The sequence below is a fragment of the Capricornis sumatraensis genome, chromosome 9 (assembly GCF_032405125.1).
Source record: "Capricornis sumatraensis isolate serow.1 chromosome 9, serow.2, whole genome shotgun sequence".
Taxonomy (NCBI): Eukaryota; Metazoa; Chordata; class Mammalia; order Artiodactyla; family Bovidae; genus Capricornis; species Capricornis sumatraensis.
Genome location: NC_091077.1, coordinates 43269005 through 43286727, shown reverse-complemented (window position 1 = coordinate 43286727; position 17723 = coordinate 43269005). Strand labels below are relative to the sequence as shown.

Here is a 17723-nt window from a genome sequence, read left to right as displayed (position 1 = left end):
AGCTCCGGGGTCCTGCCCCGGAGGGAAACCGAGGCTGGTGAGGGACTCCTGATTTAGGCCGAGAATCTCCTGGCTCAAAGGGAAGCCCCCAGTGATCTGACCTCCATCCGTGTGAAGTTTTCTGCTCTTTGGAAATAATGATCCGCATGGGGAACTCGCCTGTGTGTTTGGTGCTAACATCTCGCCCATTTAGCAGGCGGGAACGCCGAGGCTCCGCGAGAGGGAGCCGCTCGCCCGGGCTTCTCCTGGGTCCCATTTCTGTCCTTGGTACTTCCCACGTCGAGTGCCTGAATTTCACCAATAAAAACACAGGACTTCCATCCCAGTTAAATGTGAATTTCAGATACATCGAGGCTAGTTCTTTGGTATAAATATAGCCCAAACGTTGCCTGGGCTATACTGGCACGAAAAATTATTCTTCCTGTACCTGAAATTCACACTTAACTTTGTGTCCTGCATTTTATATGGCGACCCTACTTCCTTGAGCCTGGTCAAAGTGTCTGGGGGACAGTCAGGTGCCCCTCCATGGGGCAGGGGCAGAGGGAGGGGTTGAAGAAGAGGCTCTTTGACTTAAAGCAGAACTCCACCAGCAGACCCGTGGTCTTCTGTGAGCCTGTCCCCACCAGATGAAAAGACTTGGTCACTTCTGACGATTGAATGGGGTCACTTTGATCCAGATGTTCACCTGGAAACATTCATAACGTCTTTAATACTAGGCACTGTTCATTTAGCTGTCTGAAAAATAATAGCCACTATTATCTGTGGGAAATGGAGGCACAGAGAGGTTAAGTCACTTTCTGGGGGTCACACAGCACCTAGGGCCAGGTTTTGAGTTCCAGAGCAGCATACATTCTGGTCTCCCAGGCTGCCTTTCGAGATTCCCTGGAAATCCCCAAATCTGACTAATTCCCTAGACATCCCCAGACTTGGCAGTTTCCTCCATGCTGAGATGGCTGGACCCACCCCGGCCTGGGCAAACTGCCCCCATTTCAGGCAGAATTACCAATAGAGATCTCGTGCTTTTCTGAGGTGGATGTAGTGGAGGTTGAGTCCACGCCTCTTGGCAGCTCTCTCTGTGACCTGGGCCATCTGTGGAACAGTTCTGCACCTCAGTTTCCCCACCGGCAAAACGCAGGTACTATCAGTCAGACCCCAAAAGGCCACAGTGGGGGCAGGGCCAGCTTCATGGGTGTGTAACTGGGACTTCACTCAGGCCTGGAGCTTGAGGGGCTGTGCTCAGTTTAACGGTCCCAGTCTTGAAGTTCTTGCTACTTTTTGAAGAAAGGGCCCTGCGTTTTCACATGTCACTGGGCCCTGCAAATTGTTTGATGGTCTTGTGTGAGCATAAACTGGAACATGCCACCAGATGCTCTGCGAATCAGCTTATTCACCCTTTTGAAGTTTAAGTCTGTTGCTCAATTGGATTTCTTCTCATTAGCTATAAAGAATAGTTCCAGGGTCAGGGTTACAACTCAATTGCCAAAAACAACACATGCCAAAGTGAAGCTCCATCTGGATATTACTTCTCTCTGGGTCCCAGTTTCCCCATCTGCTCCCTTGTGCCTGTGGGTTTGGGTACAGGAGGTCCTGAATTTTTAGGGCAAACAGATTTTTTTTCTTTTCTTGGCCACACCCCATGACATGTGGGATCTTAGTTCCCCAACTAGGGATTGAACCCATGCCCCCTCCAGTGGATGCAAGGAATCTTAACCACTGGACTGTCAGGGATGTCCCAAGGCAAACAGATTTTTTAAACATACTCATCTTCCTTACCAGATCTGGCCTTTGAACAGCTTTTAACTTGCTCTTCCTAAGTTTAGCTGTCTGACAAACTCCAACTTGAACTTCAAAGCCTCAGCCTCAACACCCTCTCAGCACTACCCTCCATGATGCCCTAGGCAAAGACCTTGTTCCTCACTGGCCCTATGGCTGATCTTGCAGATGGGAGTGTCTGGTCCCAGCTGTTTCCCCTAGACTGGGGGCTTCCTGAGGGCAAGGATGAGAACTGAGTCCTCTCTGGGAGCCCCGGACTTGTCCAGCTCAAGGCCAGGCACATAGCAGCAGCCATAAGAGTTCACTGAATAGACAAGCATGTGAAGAGGTGGCCTCTAAATTCAAGGGGTTGGACCAGGTACAGGAGGCCTCTGGCTGGCTGGTGAGGTGGGTCCAGGAAAAGGTGGCAGTGTCTTCATTCCTGCTGGGGAGGGGGTGGTGTCCCCTGCACTGGCTCTGTCTGACCTGCCAGGCCCAGCCCCTGGTGGGTCCAGTAGGCGCCAGTCACAGGAACACAGCAGGCCTGTGCCACAGCTGAGTCCCATCCTGTGCCTGACAATGAGGCAGATCACAGCGTTGTTTGCATGAAGCCCCTGGAAGCCCTGATGGGGAAGGAGACAGCAGGGGAGCCACTCACGTCTCAAGGCCCCTTCCTGAGAGGATCCTGCTTTTCTCAGGTTGGCCTCTGGGTCTTATCAGACCTCGTGCTCCTGGCTCCCTGTCCAGGGGTGGGTGGTCCCAGGACTCCTATTCTAGAGTGGAGATAGATTAATGAGCAGACTACTATTGGTAGGGAGGCAACCAAGAGAGGGAGCATGATAGGGGGACCCAGGGTCCTTTCAGATGGTTGCGAGGCCAAGGTCTGGGCTGTCCGAGAACCCCAGTGGCTGAAAGGTCAGGGTCAGAGTGCACCAGGGGAGGGCCCAGTCATGCAAAGATCTGCAGGTAGGCATGGTTCTTCATGCTGCAGAGGAGGAAACTGAGGCTCACTCGAGAATTCGAGCCCCTTCCAAAGGCAGAAAGGCATCAAGGGGCTGGGGAGGGGGGTCACCGTGAGAAGGCCCCGCGCCCAAACCCCGCCCACCAGAGGTCCCGCCCCCACGGCATGACCGGAAGTGCGCGAGCCCCCCCAAGATGGCGCCCGAAACCCGGAAGTGAGCGCTGCCGCGGCGAAGCTCGGAAAAACGGAGGCGCCGCGGGCTCCGCGCCCGGCCGGACCCGGGTCCGAGGTGAGGCGCGCCCGGCTCCACCCCTGGCCCGCTCCCGCTACCCCTGCCCGGCCAACCTGCTCTCCCCGGCCCGCGCAGGCCATGGCACCTCGCGGCCGCCTGCGCCCCGAACCGGGGGTTACGGAATTCTGGGGTTCCGGGGCCGCGGGCTGGGGGAGCGCGGCGGCGTATCCCCGCCCTCATAGGCGACCCCCTGATCCCGCCCTCCGCCGCGACCCTCCCTATCCCGTCCTTCGCAGTCAACTTTAACCCGGTCCTCCTCGGCGACCCCGGACCTTGCGCCGCTCCGTCACCCGCCTGACACCCGCCTTGGCATGAATCCTGAAACAGGGCGACTCCCAACCCTTTCTTGTCTCTCTCCTCGCTGATTCCCTGATCCCCCGCTATCTGGCGCTCCCTGGTGATACCAGGACTTTACTTTGGTGACCCTTGACCCCGTGCTTCTCTGTGACTCTCCTGCACTTGGTGACCTCCTGGCTGCTCCCCGGCCATTCCTTGACTCTTCTCTTCTTGTGGCTCTCCAGCTCCATAACTATGGCCCCTCCCTCTCTGGGTGACCCCTGATGTCAGGCTCCTCGCAGATTCCCACCCTTTCTCCTCAGTGACCCTTCTCCGCGGATTCCTGCTGTCCTGGCTTCTCCGCCGTGCGTTTTTACGGGTGCGATCCCATGGCTTTGGGATGGGACCCTTGCTGGTGGTATAAACTGAGCAGGCAGAGCATGTTGGGTGGGAGTGTCTCCTGGAGCTGGGCAGGGAGCGCTGGTGGGCAGAGGCGGCCCCCACCCCAAGGCTGCTGGGACCTGGAGCCTGTGGAGCAGTAGCCTGTGTGGATTGATGGGGAAGGTGAGGTGTCCTCCCAGCACCAGAGCACTGGTGGGGAGAAGCTGGTGCCTGGGAGCAGAGGCTTGGATAGCTAGGCAGGAGTGTCTAGCATCATGTTGTTAAATTCTGGAAAGGGAGAGAGAGCTGAGTGTGGGAAGTGTGTTAGTCCTGCCTGCCCTGGGCCTCCTTTCTGCCTGTCCACTGCCTGACTGGCCAGGTATGGTCCCCTCTGTTTGCACCTGGCCTGGAAGTGGTTTGGGAGGAAGCCTGCTGGCAGTTGGAGGGGTGGTGAATGTTGCACCTGTGATGAGGGGGGCTGGTGTTGGACAGACTTTAGGTGGGCACCTACCTACCTTCTGCCAGGCCAGGTGACCCAACCCGGAGGCCAGTATGGTGGATCTGTCTCTGTAGGAAAGATTCGAGGCAAGTGGACTCTTCCCAGAGTCCAGAGGGAAGAAAGGCCACCTGTCAGAGGCTGTTCCAGGGAAATCTGTAGAGGTCAGGCCCACCCTTTCTCTAGGCTAGACAGCCTGAGCTGGATCTGACCCTGATTTTGTGTCCCCTCCTGGGGCTTTGTGTACCTGGCTGTGGGGGGAGCTCAACAGTTACAGAAGCTGCAAGCAGAGGAGTGGCTGTGTACCCCATCCTTGGGCTGAGACTTGGGCCTGCTGGGCCGCCTGGGGAGGCCACTCCCTGCCCATCTGCACTTTTTCTTCCAAAGGCCCTGTATTTTCCTAGGGGAGTCCCCAGAGGTGGGTGATGGCTCCTCAGGGCTGTCTACTCGGGCCCTGGGTGAGTGGGCAGGAGATGGGTGATCCCTGGACACCCCTGAGCCAGAGAGACCCAGGTGGGCATCGGACAGACCCTGGGGAGTCTGACAAGTGTGAGATGCTATCCCCAGGGACAGCCAATGTGAGGACCTAGGGGAAGGCATTCGGGGATTTCAGAGGGCAGGAGGGCCCTTTGTTTAACTCTGTGCCTCTGAGCAGACGTCTGCTCACACCTGTCTGGAGCCAGACCTGCCGTGTGTGTGTGTGTGTGTGTGTGTGTGTGTGTGTGTGTGTGTACATTTGGGGGAGATGTCTGTGCTTTGATAAGGGGGTGAGGGGCTTTGTTTCTGTGTGTGTGTGTCTGTGTGTGTGTGCACATTTAGGGGAGATGTCTATGTTTTGATAAGGGGGTGAGGGGCTTTGTTTCCAGGGGAGCCCGTGTGGCAGAGCTCAGAGGAGGCAGTTGTCTTTGAAGTTGGGGTGGGGCAGCATTGGCCTCAGGTGGGCAGCCCAGGGCCAGGTCTCTCCAGCTGCCTGACCACCCTTGGTGGGGTGGGGAACAGAGGCTGGACTGCCACTGGGGACATGACCATCTGGCTGGCCCAGCTCAATTCTAGTAAAGTCTCAGAGCACCCCCGCCGCCAACCAACAGGGGCTGGGCCGGAAACGCTGACCCAGCAGAGGGCCCTGGCCTCATGAGCAAGCCGGCTGGGAATAAAGAGGCGACTGTGTCCAGTCTCCAGAGGCTGCCTCCCTCCTCACAGGGCCTCCGCCCCGTGAAGCTTTCACAGTTGCTGGCGGGGGCGGGTCTGCCTGTTCTTCATGTGGGGTCAGGTCATGGAGAAGTTGGGGCACCTAGTGGCTGACACGAAGAGTGGGGACACGGGCCCCCTGGGCAGCTGCACAGGTCCAGGGTGTGTGTGTGAGTCTGCCCACGTATGTGCCAGTGTGTTTGTGGACACACACATGTGCAGCGGTGCACGTACTTGCTGGAGTGTGTGTGTGTCACGTGTGAGTGCTGCGTGCACACGTGTGCGTGGTGTCGCCTGTGTGTATACATGTGAGAGTGCACACATGTGTGCCTTGCGTACGTGCGATCCATCAGTGGGCCAGCTTGGAGCGTCTCCAGCTGCTTTTCCGCAGCCAAGGGCCACATGGTCAGGCGCAGGGAGGGCTGGCTGCAGCCAGCCGCCTGGGGTGGCCAGGACCGAGGTCACTCAGGCCCAAGCCTGGCCAGCCCTGCTCGCCCACCATCTCCCTGTCTGCCCAGCCCGGATACGGCCTGGTGTCCGTGGGCGCCAGTTCCCCCTGGAACTGCCCTCTCCCCTGCTGCTGGCAGGTCAGTCCTCCGTGGGCCAGCTGAGCAGGGCTGGGATGGAGCCAACTTTCTGCATCTTCCTGCCATGGTGACAGCCGCCAGCCTCCCTCGCTGGGGGGTGTGGCTGCCCTGTCCTCAAGTGGGTGAGTCAGGTGAGGTCAATTTCTGATGCTCTGGGCTGGCCCAGGTACCCACTGCTAAAGCCTGTCATTTATATATGGTAATGTGGACCCTGAGAACACGATGCTCAGTGAGGGAAGCAGACGCAGAAGGACACACAGGGTACAGTTCCATTGGTGGGAAATGTGCAGAACAGGCAGATCCACAGACACAGAGAGTGGGTTCCTGGTTGTCAGGGGCTGGGGAGGCCGTGGGGGAGACTACTGATGGGAGTGAGCTTTCCTTTCGGAGGTGATGGAATGTTCTGGAATTAGATGGAGGTGGTGGTTGCACAAGTCTGTGGATGTATTGAAGGCCACTGTGCTGTTCACTTTAGATGGATGAAGTGTATGGCATGTGAATTGTGTCTCCACAAAACAGAAAAGTGGTTAAAAAAAAGAAAGCAGGACCTGGCCTGAGGTGAGGGGGTGTTGGCTGGCCCCATGAAGAGGGCAGAGGAGGTGCCATCTCCCTGTTTTATGGAGGGTGAACAAGACTCCCCTGGGAGCTCCCCAAGCCCCAGCTCTGCCCTGACAGCTGCCGGCAGGAAGTGGGCTTGTGGGGAGGCAGGCTTCTGGTGCAGGGGTGCCTGAGTCAGGTGTGGGCAGGAGGTCCTCCTGCCCCTCCCTGAAGCCTGGCCCTGTAGAAGGAGGTGCCCTGGTAGCTGTAGCTGGTAGTGCCCTGACCCTCCTGTAGGCTCCCAGTTGGCTGGGATACCCGGCACATTTCCCCAGCCCCACCCCCTCCACCCTTCCATTACAGTGACTCCTCTCCGGTCAGCCCTACACTCCCGCTGTGCTGCCCACAGGGCACAAAGGGCGTCCACGGTCAGCTATGCTGGGACACTTCGGGGGAGGCGTTGACTTGGCCCCTGCAGGGGGTGGGGCAGGGGAACAGTGGTCACCCAGCACCTCCCTGGGTCCTCAGGCACCCCATCCATGCCAGGCGCTGCCCAGCCTCCCCTCGGCCCCAGAGAGGGGCAGGTGCTCCCAGCCTGGCCTCCATCCCCAAGTGAAACCGAAAGTGGCCTCTCTGGCCTTCCTGCTGGGCCACATCCCGGAAGGCTGGCGCCTGGCATTTCCCGGGAGTTCGGGTGGGCGGGAGTCACAGCAGCCTGGGGTCAGAGGCTGACCCAGGAAGTGGGGACAAAGTGAGGAGGAGTAGTATTGTGGGGCAGGGAGCCTGTGTGGCTCTGAGTCAAACTGGGATGGGGTGAGAGTCCCTCTCAGAGATGCCCAGAGCCACAGGAGCCAGGGCCCCCTGGAGGTGAGGTGCAGTGAGGGAAGGCTGATCCAGGAGCTGTGACAGTGGGGGCGGGGGTGGGTGGGCAAGCCTGAGCACTCCGCCCCTGAGCCCTGTCCTATTCTGAACATTCGGGTGTGTCCTCACCTCAAAGATCAGTGCCACCAGGGCCACTCTTCCCCAGCTTGGGGGTGTGGCTCCGCCCTGGAAGCTGCAAAATGGGGCAAGAGACCCCTCCTTACCACTCACCCATAGCCCTGTGGGGGCCCTTCTGCTGTCCTTGGGATATGTCAACTGACCGGGGATTTGAGGGGGGGTTTCATCAGATTTGGGAGCTCAGCCTGTTGTCTGGGGGGCAGGACTCAGTGAGTGAGCCCCCAGGTGGGCGTTGGGGGGTGTCCGGGACACCCTTGGAGGTGGGTGATCTTCACTGTGGGAACCTGGAGGAAGGCACCCCATGCTGGGACAGAATTGGAGTGCAGCTGCCCCCACCAGATCCAGACCTGCCACTCGACTTGCAGAACCTGCCCATCTAGATGCCCCAGCACATTCCTGCACTGGGGAGGGGGGGAGGCCCCGCCAGCCTGCAGCTCCTCCGTGGCCCTGAAGAGGCTGCCCCATGAAGGGCCACTGGGGGCTTCACCACCTCCAGGCACCTCTGGGGTCTTACCGTGCCTAGCCCTACCGTCCACCTGTCCACTCATGGGCTGTGCCCTAGCTGTGTTCTGAGGTCAGCTCAGTAAGGGCCCCGGAGATGCCCCTGTCTTGATCCTGGGACCTGCAGATGTGTCCCTTCACATAAAAAGGGATTTTGCAGGTGGGATTAAACTAGGGGCCCTGAAATGGGGTGATCCTGGGTCCCTGGGGCTCCAGCATCATCACAGGGTCCTCATGAGCCGAGGACTCTCTCCAATGAGGCCGAAAGGGACTGAGGGTCAGAGCTCAGGGGCGTCCATGTGCTGCAACTGCGGCTGCTCTAACCATGGGGCAGCCCCTTGGAGAGCTCTGCCCTCCTGACAGTGTCAGCACTGAGCCAACCTTGGGAGATCCGGAGCTAAGGTTGGTGAGCTTGCTTGGACGTCTGACCTGCAAGCCTGGGGGAGGATTTGAGTTTGTGGATGCTCATCTGCACAGGAAAAGCAGACATAGGCCTGTTGGTGGGTCTTGGGGCCCCTGTTGCTGCGACTTAGGAGTGTCTGCCCTCTTCCCAGCACAGGCCCTTCCTCCTGCAGCACAGGGGTGCTCTTTGGCTTGAGCGAAGGTCTCTTGTGATGTTCTTGGCACCAGGCTGGACCATCGGTGTCCAAGGAGGGCACTGGCCAGTCTGACCACTCGCCCAGGAGTAATGTGATCTAGCCGTGGGGAGCACCCTCCTCTCTCTGTCTCTGGGCTTTCCAAGGAGCTGGGCAGAGGGACCTGGTGTGCCAGCTGGCCTGAGACTCTTGTCATCAAGCAGCAAGCGTCAGGAGGAACAGACTCTTCTCCCTGCCGACCCTGGACATCAGTGCCCAAGGACTAGGGTGTCAGGCCTGCGGGATTCAGCTTAATGTCCACCCGGGAGGAAGATCCGGGGGTCCGAGGAGACCACGAACTCAGTGTATCTAAAGCCTTTTCAAGACCACGCGTAAACACGAGCTCTGAGCAGGCACTTCCCAGAACAGGAAGCCTGCATGCATGTGCCCTGTCATCGTGGGCAGCCACTCCAAACCTGTCCACATGGATGCAGGTTGGAAGGTCCATCAGCTGCAAGGGGAGGGCAGCTGGAGTGCCATCCTCCACGCTGTCTCCTGATAAGGCTGGACTGCACCTGAGAGTGGGGACCGGGGATCAGAGGCCCGAGACCTAGGCTCAGCGTTTCCAGCTGTGACTAAAGAAGCTCCTTGTTCTCATCCCCCTTCCCTTCTGGGCCATTGACTGGGTATGAAGGGCTCCATGCCCCTAAGCTGTGTCCTCAGAGCTGGCGGGGGTGCTGACTGGCCTCCTGAGGGCTGTGAGACTCTGACAGGTCCTTATAGATTTGAGGAGGCCCTCTAGGTGTGGGAGCTGCTTTGAGAAGCACCTGGCCCGCAGTCGGCCCTCAGAGTACTCTGGGCCAGTGGCTCTGTGCCTGCTAGTGCCTAGGTCTGTGGGTGCAGACACAAACAGTGCAGGTGGCCCTGCATCGGTGCCTGCAGGACTCAGCCTGAGGGTCTCCGCTTCTGCATAAACGTTCATCTCCACAAACATCACTGTCACCTGGGTCTGGGGTTGGTTCTCCTCCAGCTAGGGTTTGTCTTTGCTTTCCATCTGAACGTCCATGGGCGGCTCTAACAGCTGACCACAGGCTCAACTTAAACCACAGGGATTTACTCTCCCGGTTCTGGAGACCAGCTGTCTGAGATCAAGGTGCAGCAGGGCGGTGCTCCCTCCACCCACTCCAGGAGAGGGTCCTTTCTTCCTCTCCCAGTTTCTGGCATGGCCTGTGGTCCTTGGTGTCCTGGCCTTGTGGGCACAGCACCCCTGTCTCCGCCTCCGTTGCCACATGGCCACTCCCAGGTCTCTGTGTCCAGATTTCCCTCTTGTAAAGACACAGGCCCCACCACCCCATCTTAAGTCCTTTTGTCTGTGAAGAGCCTGCTTCTAAGTGAGGGCGTGTTCCTGGTGGACCTGAGCTTGGGGGTCACCCCTCTCTCCAGCATGCCTTCCCTGTCCTGTCACTTTCGCCCACACACGCTGGGCCCTCCTCCATAGCCCTGAGCCCCCATTGCCCACCAGCTGGCCCTGTGTCCCCATGTGTCCCACCTGAGTACCTGGCCTGGTCAGTCAGTGAGAAGGGGGCCCCTGAGGCTTTCCTTGGGACTCACCCCCTCCCTTTATGGCCCACCCACGGAGGTAGCCGTCCAGGTGCCTGTGCCCTTCTGGGGGTCCTGACAGAGTAAGCTATGCCAGCCAGCCCAGATAGGACCTCGGGGCATGGCCAGTGCCCCCAGAACAGAGCTCCTTCCCTTTGCCTGACCTTCCCTGCCCCTCTGCCCCTCTGACTGCAGCACATCCTGACCCGGCTGGTCCCCTCTATTAGGAGCAGAGGAGACTCTCTGAATACCCCTGCTGGGGATTGACCCTAGGCTTTCTCTGACCAGTAGAGCAAGAAGGGGCCTCCCCACCCCAGCCCTCCCCCAGACATCTCAGACCCGGCCCCCTGATTCCACCCAGGCCACTGCCCCCACCAGCCCCGCCACTCATTCCCCCATCCCAGATCCCAGGGCCAATGCTCAAGAGTCTAGCTGAGGGGTGGCCAGAGGGACTGCTGTCCTGCGGCCTGGGGGAGACTGGGAGGTCCCTGATGCCTGGAGAGGGGGTACCTGGGGGGTCTGGTAACACATGACCACCGGGGCCCAGGCACCACCAGGCAGGGGTCCTGGTAGCTGGTTCCAAGGGTGCCTGGGAGGCTGAGCCCTTAGTGTGCATCAAATGGCCCACCCCGGGGGACTGGCCCTGCACTGAGGTCTGACCAGAGCACCGAGGTGAAGTGGGCTCAGCCAAGAGGCAAGGGTGGCCGTGGTCACCCGCCAGTTGGGTGCATCCAGGGATCAGGCTGCCCCAGACCTGGCTTCTTCCCACATTCTATCCCCTGCCCCACCATCGTCCTGTCCAGGCCACCAATTCCTTGATCTTTCTGTTGTACAGTGACTCATTTGAAATGTGATCTCAAAAGGAAATCCTGCAACTCAAAGCTGGGTGAAGTGCGGGCCCCTCCCCAAGAGCACCTTGCGAGCACCCCTGCCGCACGTGCCGTGGGGCTCACGTCTCAACAAACATATGCTGTGGCCCAGCCTCCTTCATGCCTGGGGAGTGCAGCCTCTGAAGCTTGGGAGCTGGTAATGCTGTCCTGACCCCAGGGAGGTGGGCAGGTTGGGGCCGCTCAGCAGAGGTCAGAAAGTGAGGGGATAGGAGGACTGTGTTTGAGCGTGCAGTGGGGTGAAGTGGGCTGAGGTTGGTGGTGGGGCCCGGAGATGACCTTGAGTCTGGGCATCCAAGGATGGTGACGCTGTAGGGATGGCCTCTGGGGGTGTGGGGATGGTGCTGGGCACAGTGTCGGCCGCACCCCAGCCCCTGACAACCAGGAGTCCACTCTCTGTGTCTGTGGAGCGTCCTGTCTGGACGTTTCCCATCAATAGAATCACAACCTGTGTGTCCTTCTGTGTCTGCTCCTCTCACTGAGCATTGTGTTCTCGGTCCATCCATGTGGTAGCAAGTGTCAGGGCTTCACCCCTTTTTGTGGTTGAGGGATGGTCCTAGGTGTGGAGGGACACATGTGTTGATCTATCTTCTGCTGGGGAACACTCGGACTGTATGTACCCTCTGGCTGTTGTGGATGTGAGTGTTCAGATTGCTGTGTGGGTGTGTCTCCATTCCCCCAGGTGGACACGTGGAGCAGGACTGCTGGCTCCGAGGTTACTGTGTAGCCGGGTGAGGTGCTGCCAGCCCCTAGGTGGCACCATGTCCCCTCCCCCCATTTGGGTTCACGATTCCCAGCGGCCCTCTTGACTCGCAGCCCCGTTGCTCCCCTCCCCGCAACACCACCAGGTCTAGGTCTGAATGCTCTGCTTGGTCAGAGAAGATTTCTGGGGTCCCCAGGGCATGCCCCCCCGCATGTCTTGGTAGGACAGGACAGACAGGTCCTGTCACAGGAACCCCTCTTCCAGTTATGACTCCCCCATGGAGCATAGAGAGCCCTCCCCACGGGGACAGCCTCTTCCTCTGGAAGGACGTCATGCCCTGGATTGCGGTGTGGGGCCTGAGCCTGCGGGGCCAGACACTCAGAACGGGTGTAATGCAGGCCTGGCCTGCTGCCAGTGGGGGTCCCTGGGGCTCCATGCCCCCCAAGGACAGCCCAGGGGTCCCCCTCCTGTGCCATTCGGCCATGGTCTCTGGATGGTGCTTCCCAAGGGAGCAGCCCCAGCCTCTGCAGGTGTGGAGCTGAGAAGCGCCTGGGAGTGAGTATAGGATTGGCCCCACGTAGACCTGTTGAGGAGTCTCTTAAATCAAGGAGCTTGAATTGAGGGTTTCTGTGATAGCTGTGGTCACTTGGGTGGCTTGGGGTCTTGGAGGCCCCAGGTTCCTTGGAGCTCCTGACAAGCCTCATGCCCAAACAGCCCATTCTCCTGATGATCAGACTGAGGCTCACGGAGCTCTGGGCCCCAAATCTTTGGAGGTTATCCAACCCTTAGACGTGGAGCTGGGTTTGACCATCCGCTTGACCGAGGCCACGGGTCCCAGAGCAGCCATGTGTTCCTCCTGGTGCCGCCAGGTCTTGCTGGGAGCCGGGGGGACTGGCGTCCTGCCAGCCTCTCTAGCCGAGGCTGGGCGGCCCAGCCCCCACAGGCTTCCTGAAGGGCTGGACGCAGCCCCTGTCCCTCTGGACCTCGGGTGAGGCACTCACGGGCAGCGCGTGGGTGCAGGCGGCTCTCCCCGCCCCCCGCAGGATTGCACAAGACTCCGTGTGGCAGAGATTACTGGAAGTCCTGAGGATTTCTTCACTCAGGGCTTGGCTGGGAGTGGCAGCCGCCTCCCCTTCCTGCCTCTCTGGGTGATTAACGTCCCGAGGCCTTGTCCTGAGGGGCGCTCAGTCAGCCTGGGGTCCCCAACCTCCATTGGCGATGTGGCCTGCAGTATGTCGGTCCTACCCAGGCCATGGACAGGTGGGCATGGCAGGGTGGGGAGATCACATGGGGCTGGGTCATCCCCTGTGCTTTCCCCAGCTGGTTGTCTGCCCCCCTTGTAAGTGGGACCCTATGTTGACCCTACCTAGCCCCACCCGGGTCCGGGGACTCCTCCTGGCTCAGCCCAGCTGCCCAGAGAGCCTCGGCACACTTGACCTGGCTGCAGTAGGATGGGGCTCCCGTGGCCCTGCGGCCCCTCCAGCTCAGAGCTGCCAGTTGGCTAAACCTCTTCTCTTCCAGACACTAGTCACAGATCTGGGAGTGTGTCTCTGTGGCTCACACTAGGCTCCCAGGGCTCAAGGTTCCATTTGTGGGTGGCGGGAGTGGCCCTGGAGCCCATAGGATTCAGGGGCCTGAGAAAGGGTGGGAGTACAGCGGGGCCCCCACCCACAAGGGGCTGCCCTCATCCTTGAGGTCTCTGTCATTTGCCTAGGAGGGAGTGATGGGGCAGCTGATGGATCCCCCAACACATCCCCTGTGTGGGTGGGGTAGTCAGGTGGGCTGGGGTCATCTGAGGGTTCCCCTAGGGTTCTTGCCGCCCCCAGCCCACTGTCCGCAGAGGCACCCTTCCCCACCCTTTGGGGTTGGAGGGCAACCTTGGGACATGCCTATCTTTCCCCAGGTCATGATGCCGCCACCGCGGAGCAAGAAGCCCAGATAGCTGCCCCTGCAGCCTGGCTCCTGGAGCCCCCTGATGCTGGCAGTGGGGCCCGCCATGGACGGGGAGCTCCCTCCGCACGAGGCCCCGCCAGCTGGCAGCGTCCTATATAGCCCGCCGCCGCTGCAGACCCCACTGTGTGGGCCCAGCGTCCAGGTGAGCCCCAGCCCTGGTTGTGTGGGGAGGACCCTCTGGGGGTCATGTGCCACGCCCAAGTCCCTCACAGGTTTGCTGTAAGGTTTCTGATGCCAGGACCACAGCCAGCCCTTGGGAACGCTCGGCCTGGGTGACTGCCCCCACCCATGAGACGTCAATGGCTGGGAATGCCGGCCAGTCATGCTCATCCACTCTGCCACAGCACTTCTTTCTCCTTATTTTTCAAGACTTTATTTCTGAAGCAGTTTTAGGTTCATGGGAAAACTACACAGGAAGTTCCCATACAACCCTCCCCGCTCCCTTCCTCTCCGTTAGTGTCTCAGGGTCCTCAGGGTGCTGAGCCCAGGAGCCGGTGCCCATCAGCATCACTGCTGAGGGCCATAGTGACATTTGGTTCACTTTTATTGCTAGGTGTTCTGTGGGTTTTGACAGATGTCAGGTGACCCACATCCACCGGTCGGCATTACAGAGCAGTGTCACCGCCCTAACCCCCTGCCCCATCCGTCCTTCTCTCTCTAGAGGCTCACCTTTTTCAGAATCCTAGAGTGGACACTAGGACACTGTGTAGACTTTTCAGACTAGCTTCTTCCCTTTAATGATGTGCGTGCAGGGCTTTTCTGAGTCTTTCCATGGCTTCACAGCCCATTTCTTTCCATCGTCTGCATGTCCCACGGTTGGTTTATGCTTCCACCTGCCGAGGGACAGCTCACTCGTATCTGAGCTCTGACGGCTGCAGTAAAGAACCGCAAAGTGATAGAATGACTGCGGGGGCCGGGCCTCCTTATATCACAGAGGGTATGAAGTCCTTGCACAGAGAGGGGGCCAGCATACTCCAGTGAGTCCGGCCTGCCTGCAGCAGAACAGGGCTCCTTCCCTGCAGAAAAGAAAAGTTGAATGTCTTGGTGGGGAGACTTGAGCTGCTCGGCAGGGGAAGCAAGTGGGATGTGGGCTGCGTAGGCGCAGCAGCAGCAGCAGGTACACTCGGGCATGTCTTCCTCCGACACCTGCTGGGATGGAAGGGAAAGGCCGGCAGAGGGAGAGAGCGAGGATCCAGCTTGGGGTTCAGAGAGACCGGGCACTAGGCCTCTGGAGCAAGGCAGAGTTCCAGGTCAAGGGCCCAGAGCTGTCAGGAGACACCCAGACTTCCAAGTCAGACGGGGCTATAGATTGTGCACAAACCCAGGATCCACCCCGTGCCCGGCTGTGCCCACGAGGCACCCTGACATGGCAGAGCACAGTACCAGGTCAAGTTGAGCAGGCCTCGCTGTTTGGTGGGGAGGGAGCGAAAGCAGATCCAGCTGAAGACCCCCCAAAGCCTCAGGCCAGGCCTTCCCCCAGGCACACCTGTGCCCATCCAGCTATGCCCACGGGGGCCCTGCCCTCCTCAGCCCCGCTTCTCTCCAAGCCTCTGCCCACCCATGCCCTCTCTGACTTGTGACATGAGGTGTGTTCCTTCCTCACATACCATGTCTCTCCGTTTTGTGGGCTTGGAGCCTGCGCCTGTCATTCTTAATAACCCTTCAGGATTCCTCTTCCTCAGCGTCCCAGCATCTGCTTAATTATTTCCCCGTTGTTGGGCCTTTGGGGTGACTCTAGTTTTCTGCCGCTATAAATAGTGCCATGGGTTTTCTCCCTGCTCCTGGATGAGTCCCTGGGGGTGTGCTTCTGGAATAGAATTCCTGGGTCAGGGCAAGCCCCAGCACAGGCAGGTTTGCAGACGACGGAGCTCTTCCGCAGGGAGTAGGCTCTTGCCATGTCCCATGGTGGTGACCCAGGAAGCCAGCCATGGGCCAGGAGGCGAGCTCTGCAGGGACAGCACATGGGGACCACAGGGGCTGAGATACTGGAGTCTGGGGGAGGATGTTTGGGCCAAGATGGGGACCTGAGTACAGGGAGGTGCTGCGTGGGGGCTGAGCTTTGGTCTGGGCAGTTGGAGCCCACAAAGCGGGCTCTTGGGCTGTGCACAGAGCCTGTCCCTCTCGGGCCACTGAACATGGGGGTGTCCCCTCAGGCCACACTGGGACTGGCCCACAGTATTGAGTCTAAGAGCTATCTTTTCTTTATCTGAAATTCCAATTTCACTGGCCAGGTTTCACTGGCTGTTCTGTATTTTATCTGGCAGTTCTGTATTATCTGCTGCGCTGCCTGAGCAGGAGTGTCATCTCCTTCATCAGTTTACATGAGGCCTGGGAAGCTCCTGGCTAATCTCCCAGGACCTTCTCCTCCCCAGGGGAGGGCCAGCCTCTTTGTCTCCAGGCAGGCTCTGATTGGCTAGCCTGCATAGGGACCCATCTTGGGACCAGTCAGGTCCCCCAGGCCTGCCTTCTGAAGGCAGTGTCACTCCCACTGGCTGCAAGTATAAAATCCCAGGGAAGGCTCTGACTGGTTGGTTGCGGTCATGTGCCCCCTCTCTGAGCCAGTCACATTCTGTGGACCTTCCTGTTCACCCTGGCCCTCTGGGGAAACGGAGGCACAGTGAACCTGCTGGGAGGGCCCTGGTGAGAGAGGGGCCCAGTGCCCTCTGGACCCTGCCCCAGGGCAGTTGGGGGGGACCAGGGACCCTGCCCCACGACCCCCTCCCCTGATGCCCACTGCTTTGTCATAGGACACCATGCTGCACTACCCCTGGTGGAACAGCTTCTCACCCACGACATACCCAGCCTTCTCCAGCGAAAGCCAGTAAGTGTCGAGCTCCTAAGGTCCTGCTAGGGGCCCCTACCCACAGGGGCTTCACTTTGCCTCTCTATCCCACAGTCGGGGCTAAATGGAACCAGAGCTCTCAGTCGGGGAGTGGGGTTTCAGTGTCCAATCAGGAGGGTTGAGACCCAAGCCTTAGACTGACCTGCTGTGATCTCCCTGAATGAGAACCCTCTAGGGAGACAGGCAGCAGTAGTGGGGACAAGGGGGCCAGGGAGGGCCCCACTGTGGGGACTTCATATGGGCAGTGAGAAACTATGGGGCTGAAAGGAGCCTGGAGGGCAACTTCTCCGTGAAGGGCGTTGACAAGCTGGGTTTTGAAGGCTAAATAGGAGTTTGCTGGGTGAGGAGCAGGCCTGGAATCCGGCCAAGGAATGGCCCGTGCAGAGGGCATGAAAAGAACATGCAGCCAGAGCCTCAAGGTTTTTCTGGGGTTCCGTGTCTGGGGACATGGGCATGTGGGCCCTTCCTAAGCAGAGTTTCTGAGGTACCAGAATTGTTCCTGCAGGCTTGTGACCCCCACCTCTGTCCTGCATGCTGGGTGGGTGGACAGAGTCCCACCATACCCACCAGCTCAGCTTCCTTTTCCTCCTGCAGCCAGTTCATGAATTCCTCCTTCATCATGGGCCAGCCCTGCACGGACCCCAGCTATGGCCCCGCGGCCACCACCCCCAGCTTCCCACCAAAGAGCAGTGATTTTCCTCAGGTAGGAGACCTTGGCTGGGCTGTGCACCTCTTGGAGGTGTGAGTGCCAGTGGACGGGGCTTGTGTGGGGGGATAGCCGGTGTAACTTTTCCATAGCAGGGGCGCTGGGTCAGAGGTCATGTCACTGAGGCCAGGGGCCCATCCACTGTCACTCTCACCTGCGTGCAGGTCACAGGCCGCATCACAGGCACTTTGCCCATGCGCTTTCTCCATTTGGGCGCCGTGGTGGGTCCGCAATGCCCATGCCTCGTCCAGGGGGTTCACAGGTGGTGCCACGCTTTCCCTCCACTCAGCAGGCCTTGATTGAGAGCTGCAGAGGGGTCTGCGGGAAGAAGCCCAGTGCCGCCCTGGAGGGGCCTTAGTGCTAGGGTGACCCCCACCTGGGGGCAGAAAGTAGGGGCAACAGGCTGTGTGGTGCTGAGTCTCCCTTGGAAGCTTGGAATCCTCGGTCCCCAAGTGGCTCCTGTGTCTGGGCAGACTCAGTGCACAGTC

The 17723-nt window shown here is 59.4% G+C and overlaps 1 protein-coding gene across 1 annotated transcript in view; it reads left to right on the top strand.

The window, feature by feature from the left end:
* Nucleotides 1-2922: 2922 nt before the first annotated feature.
* The window catches only part of SBNO2 (strawberry notch homolog 2), a 38611-nt gene continuing 23810 nt past the window's right edge, over nucleotides 2923-17723 (top strand). The window contains exons 1-4 of the mRNA XM_068979341.1: nucleotides 2923-3002; nucleotides 13638-13829; nucleotides 16435-16508; nucleotides 17124-17232. Of these exons, the coding sequence (XP_068835442.1) occupies nucleotides 13710-13829; nucleotides 16435-16508; nucleotides 17124-17232 (303 nt within the window). The 5' untranslated portion in view covers nucleotides 2923-3002; nucleotides 13638-13709. The remainder of the gene's footprint in view (nucleotides 3003-13637; nucleotides 13830-16434; nucleotides 16509-17123; nucleotides 17233-17723) is intronic.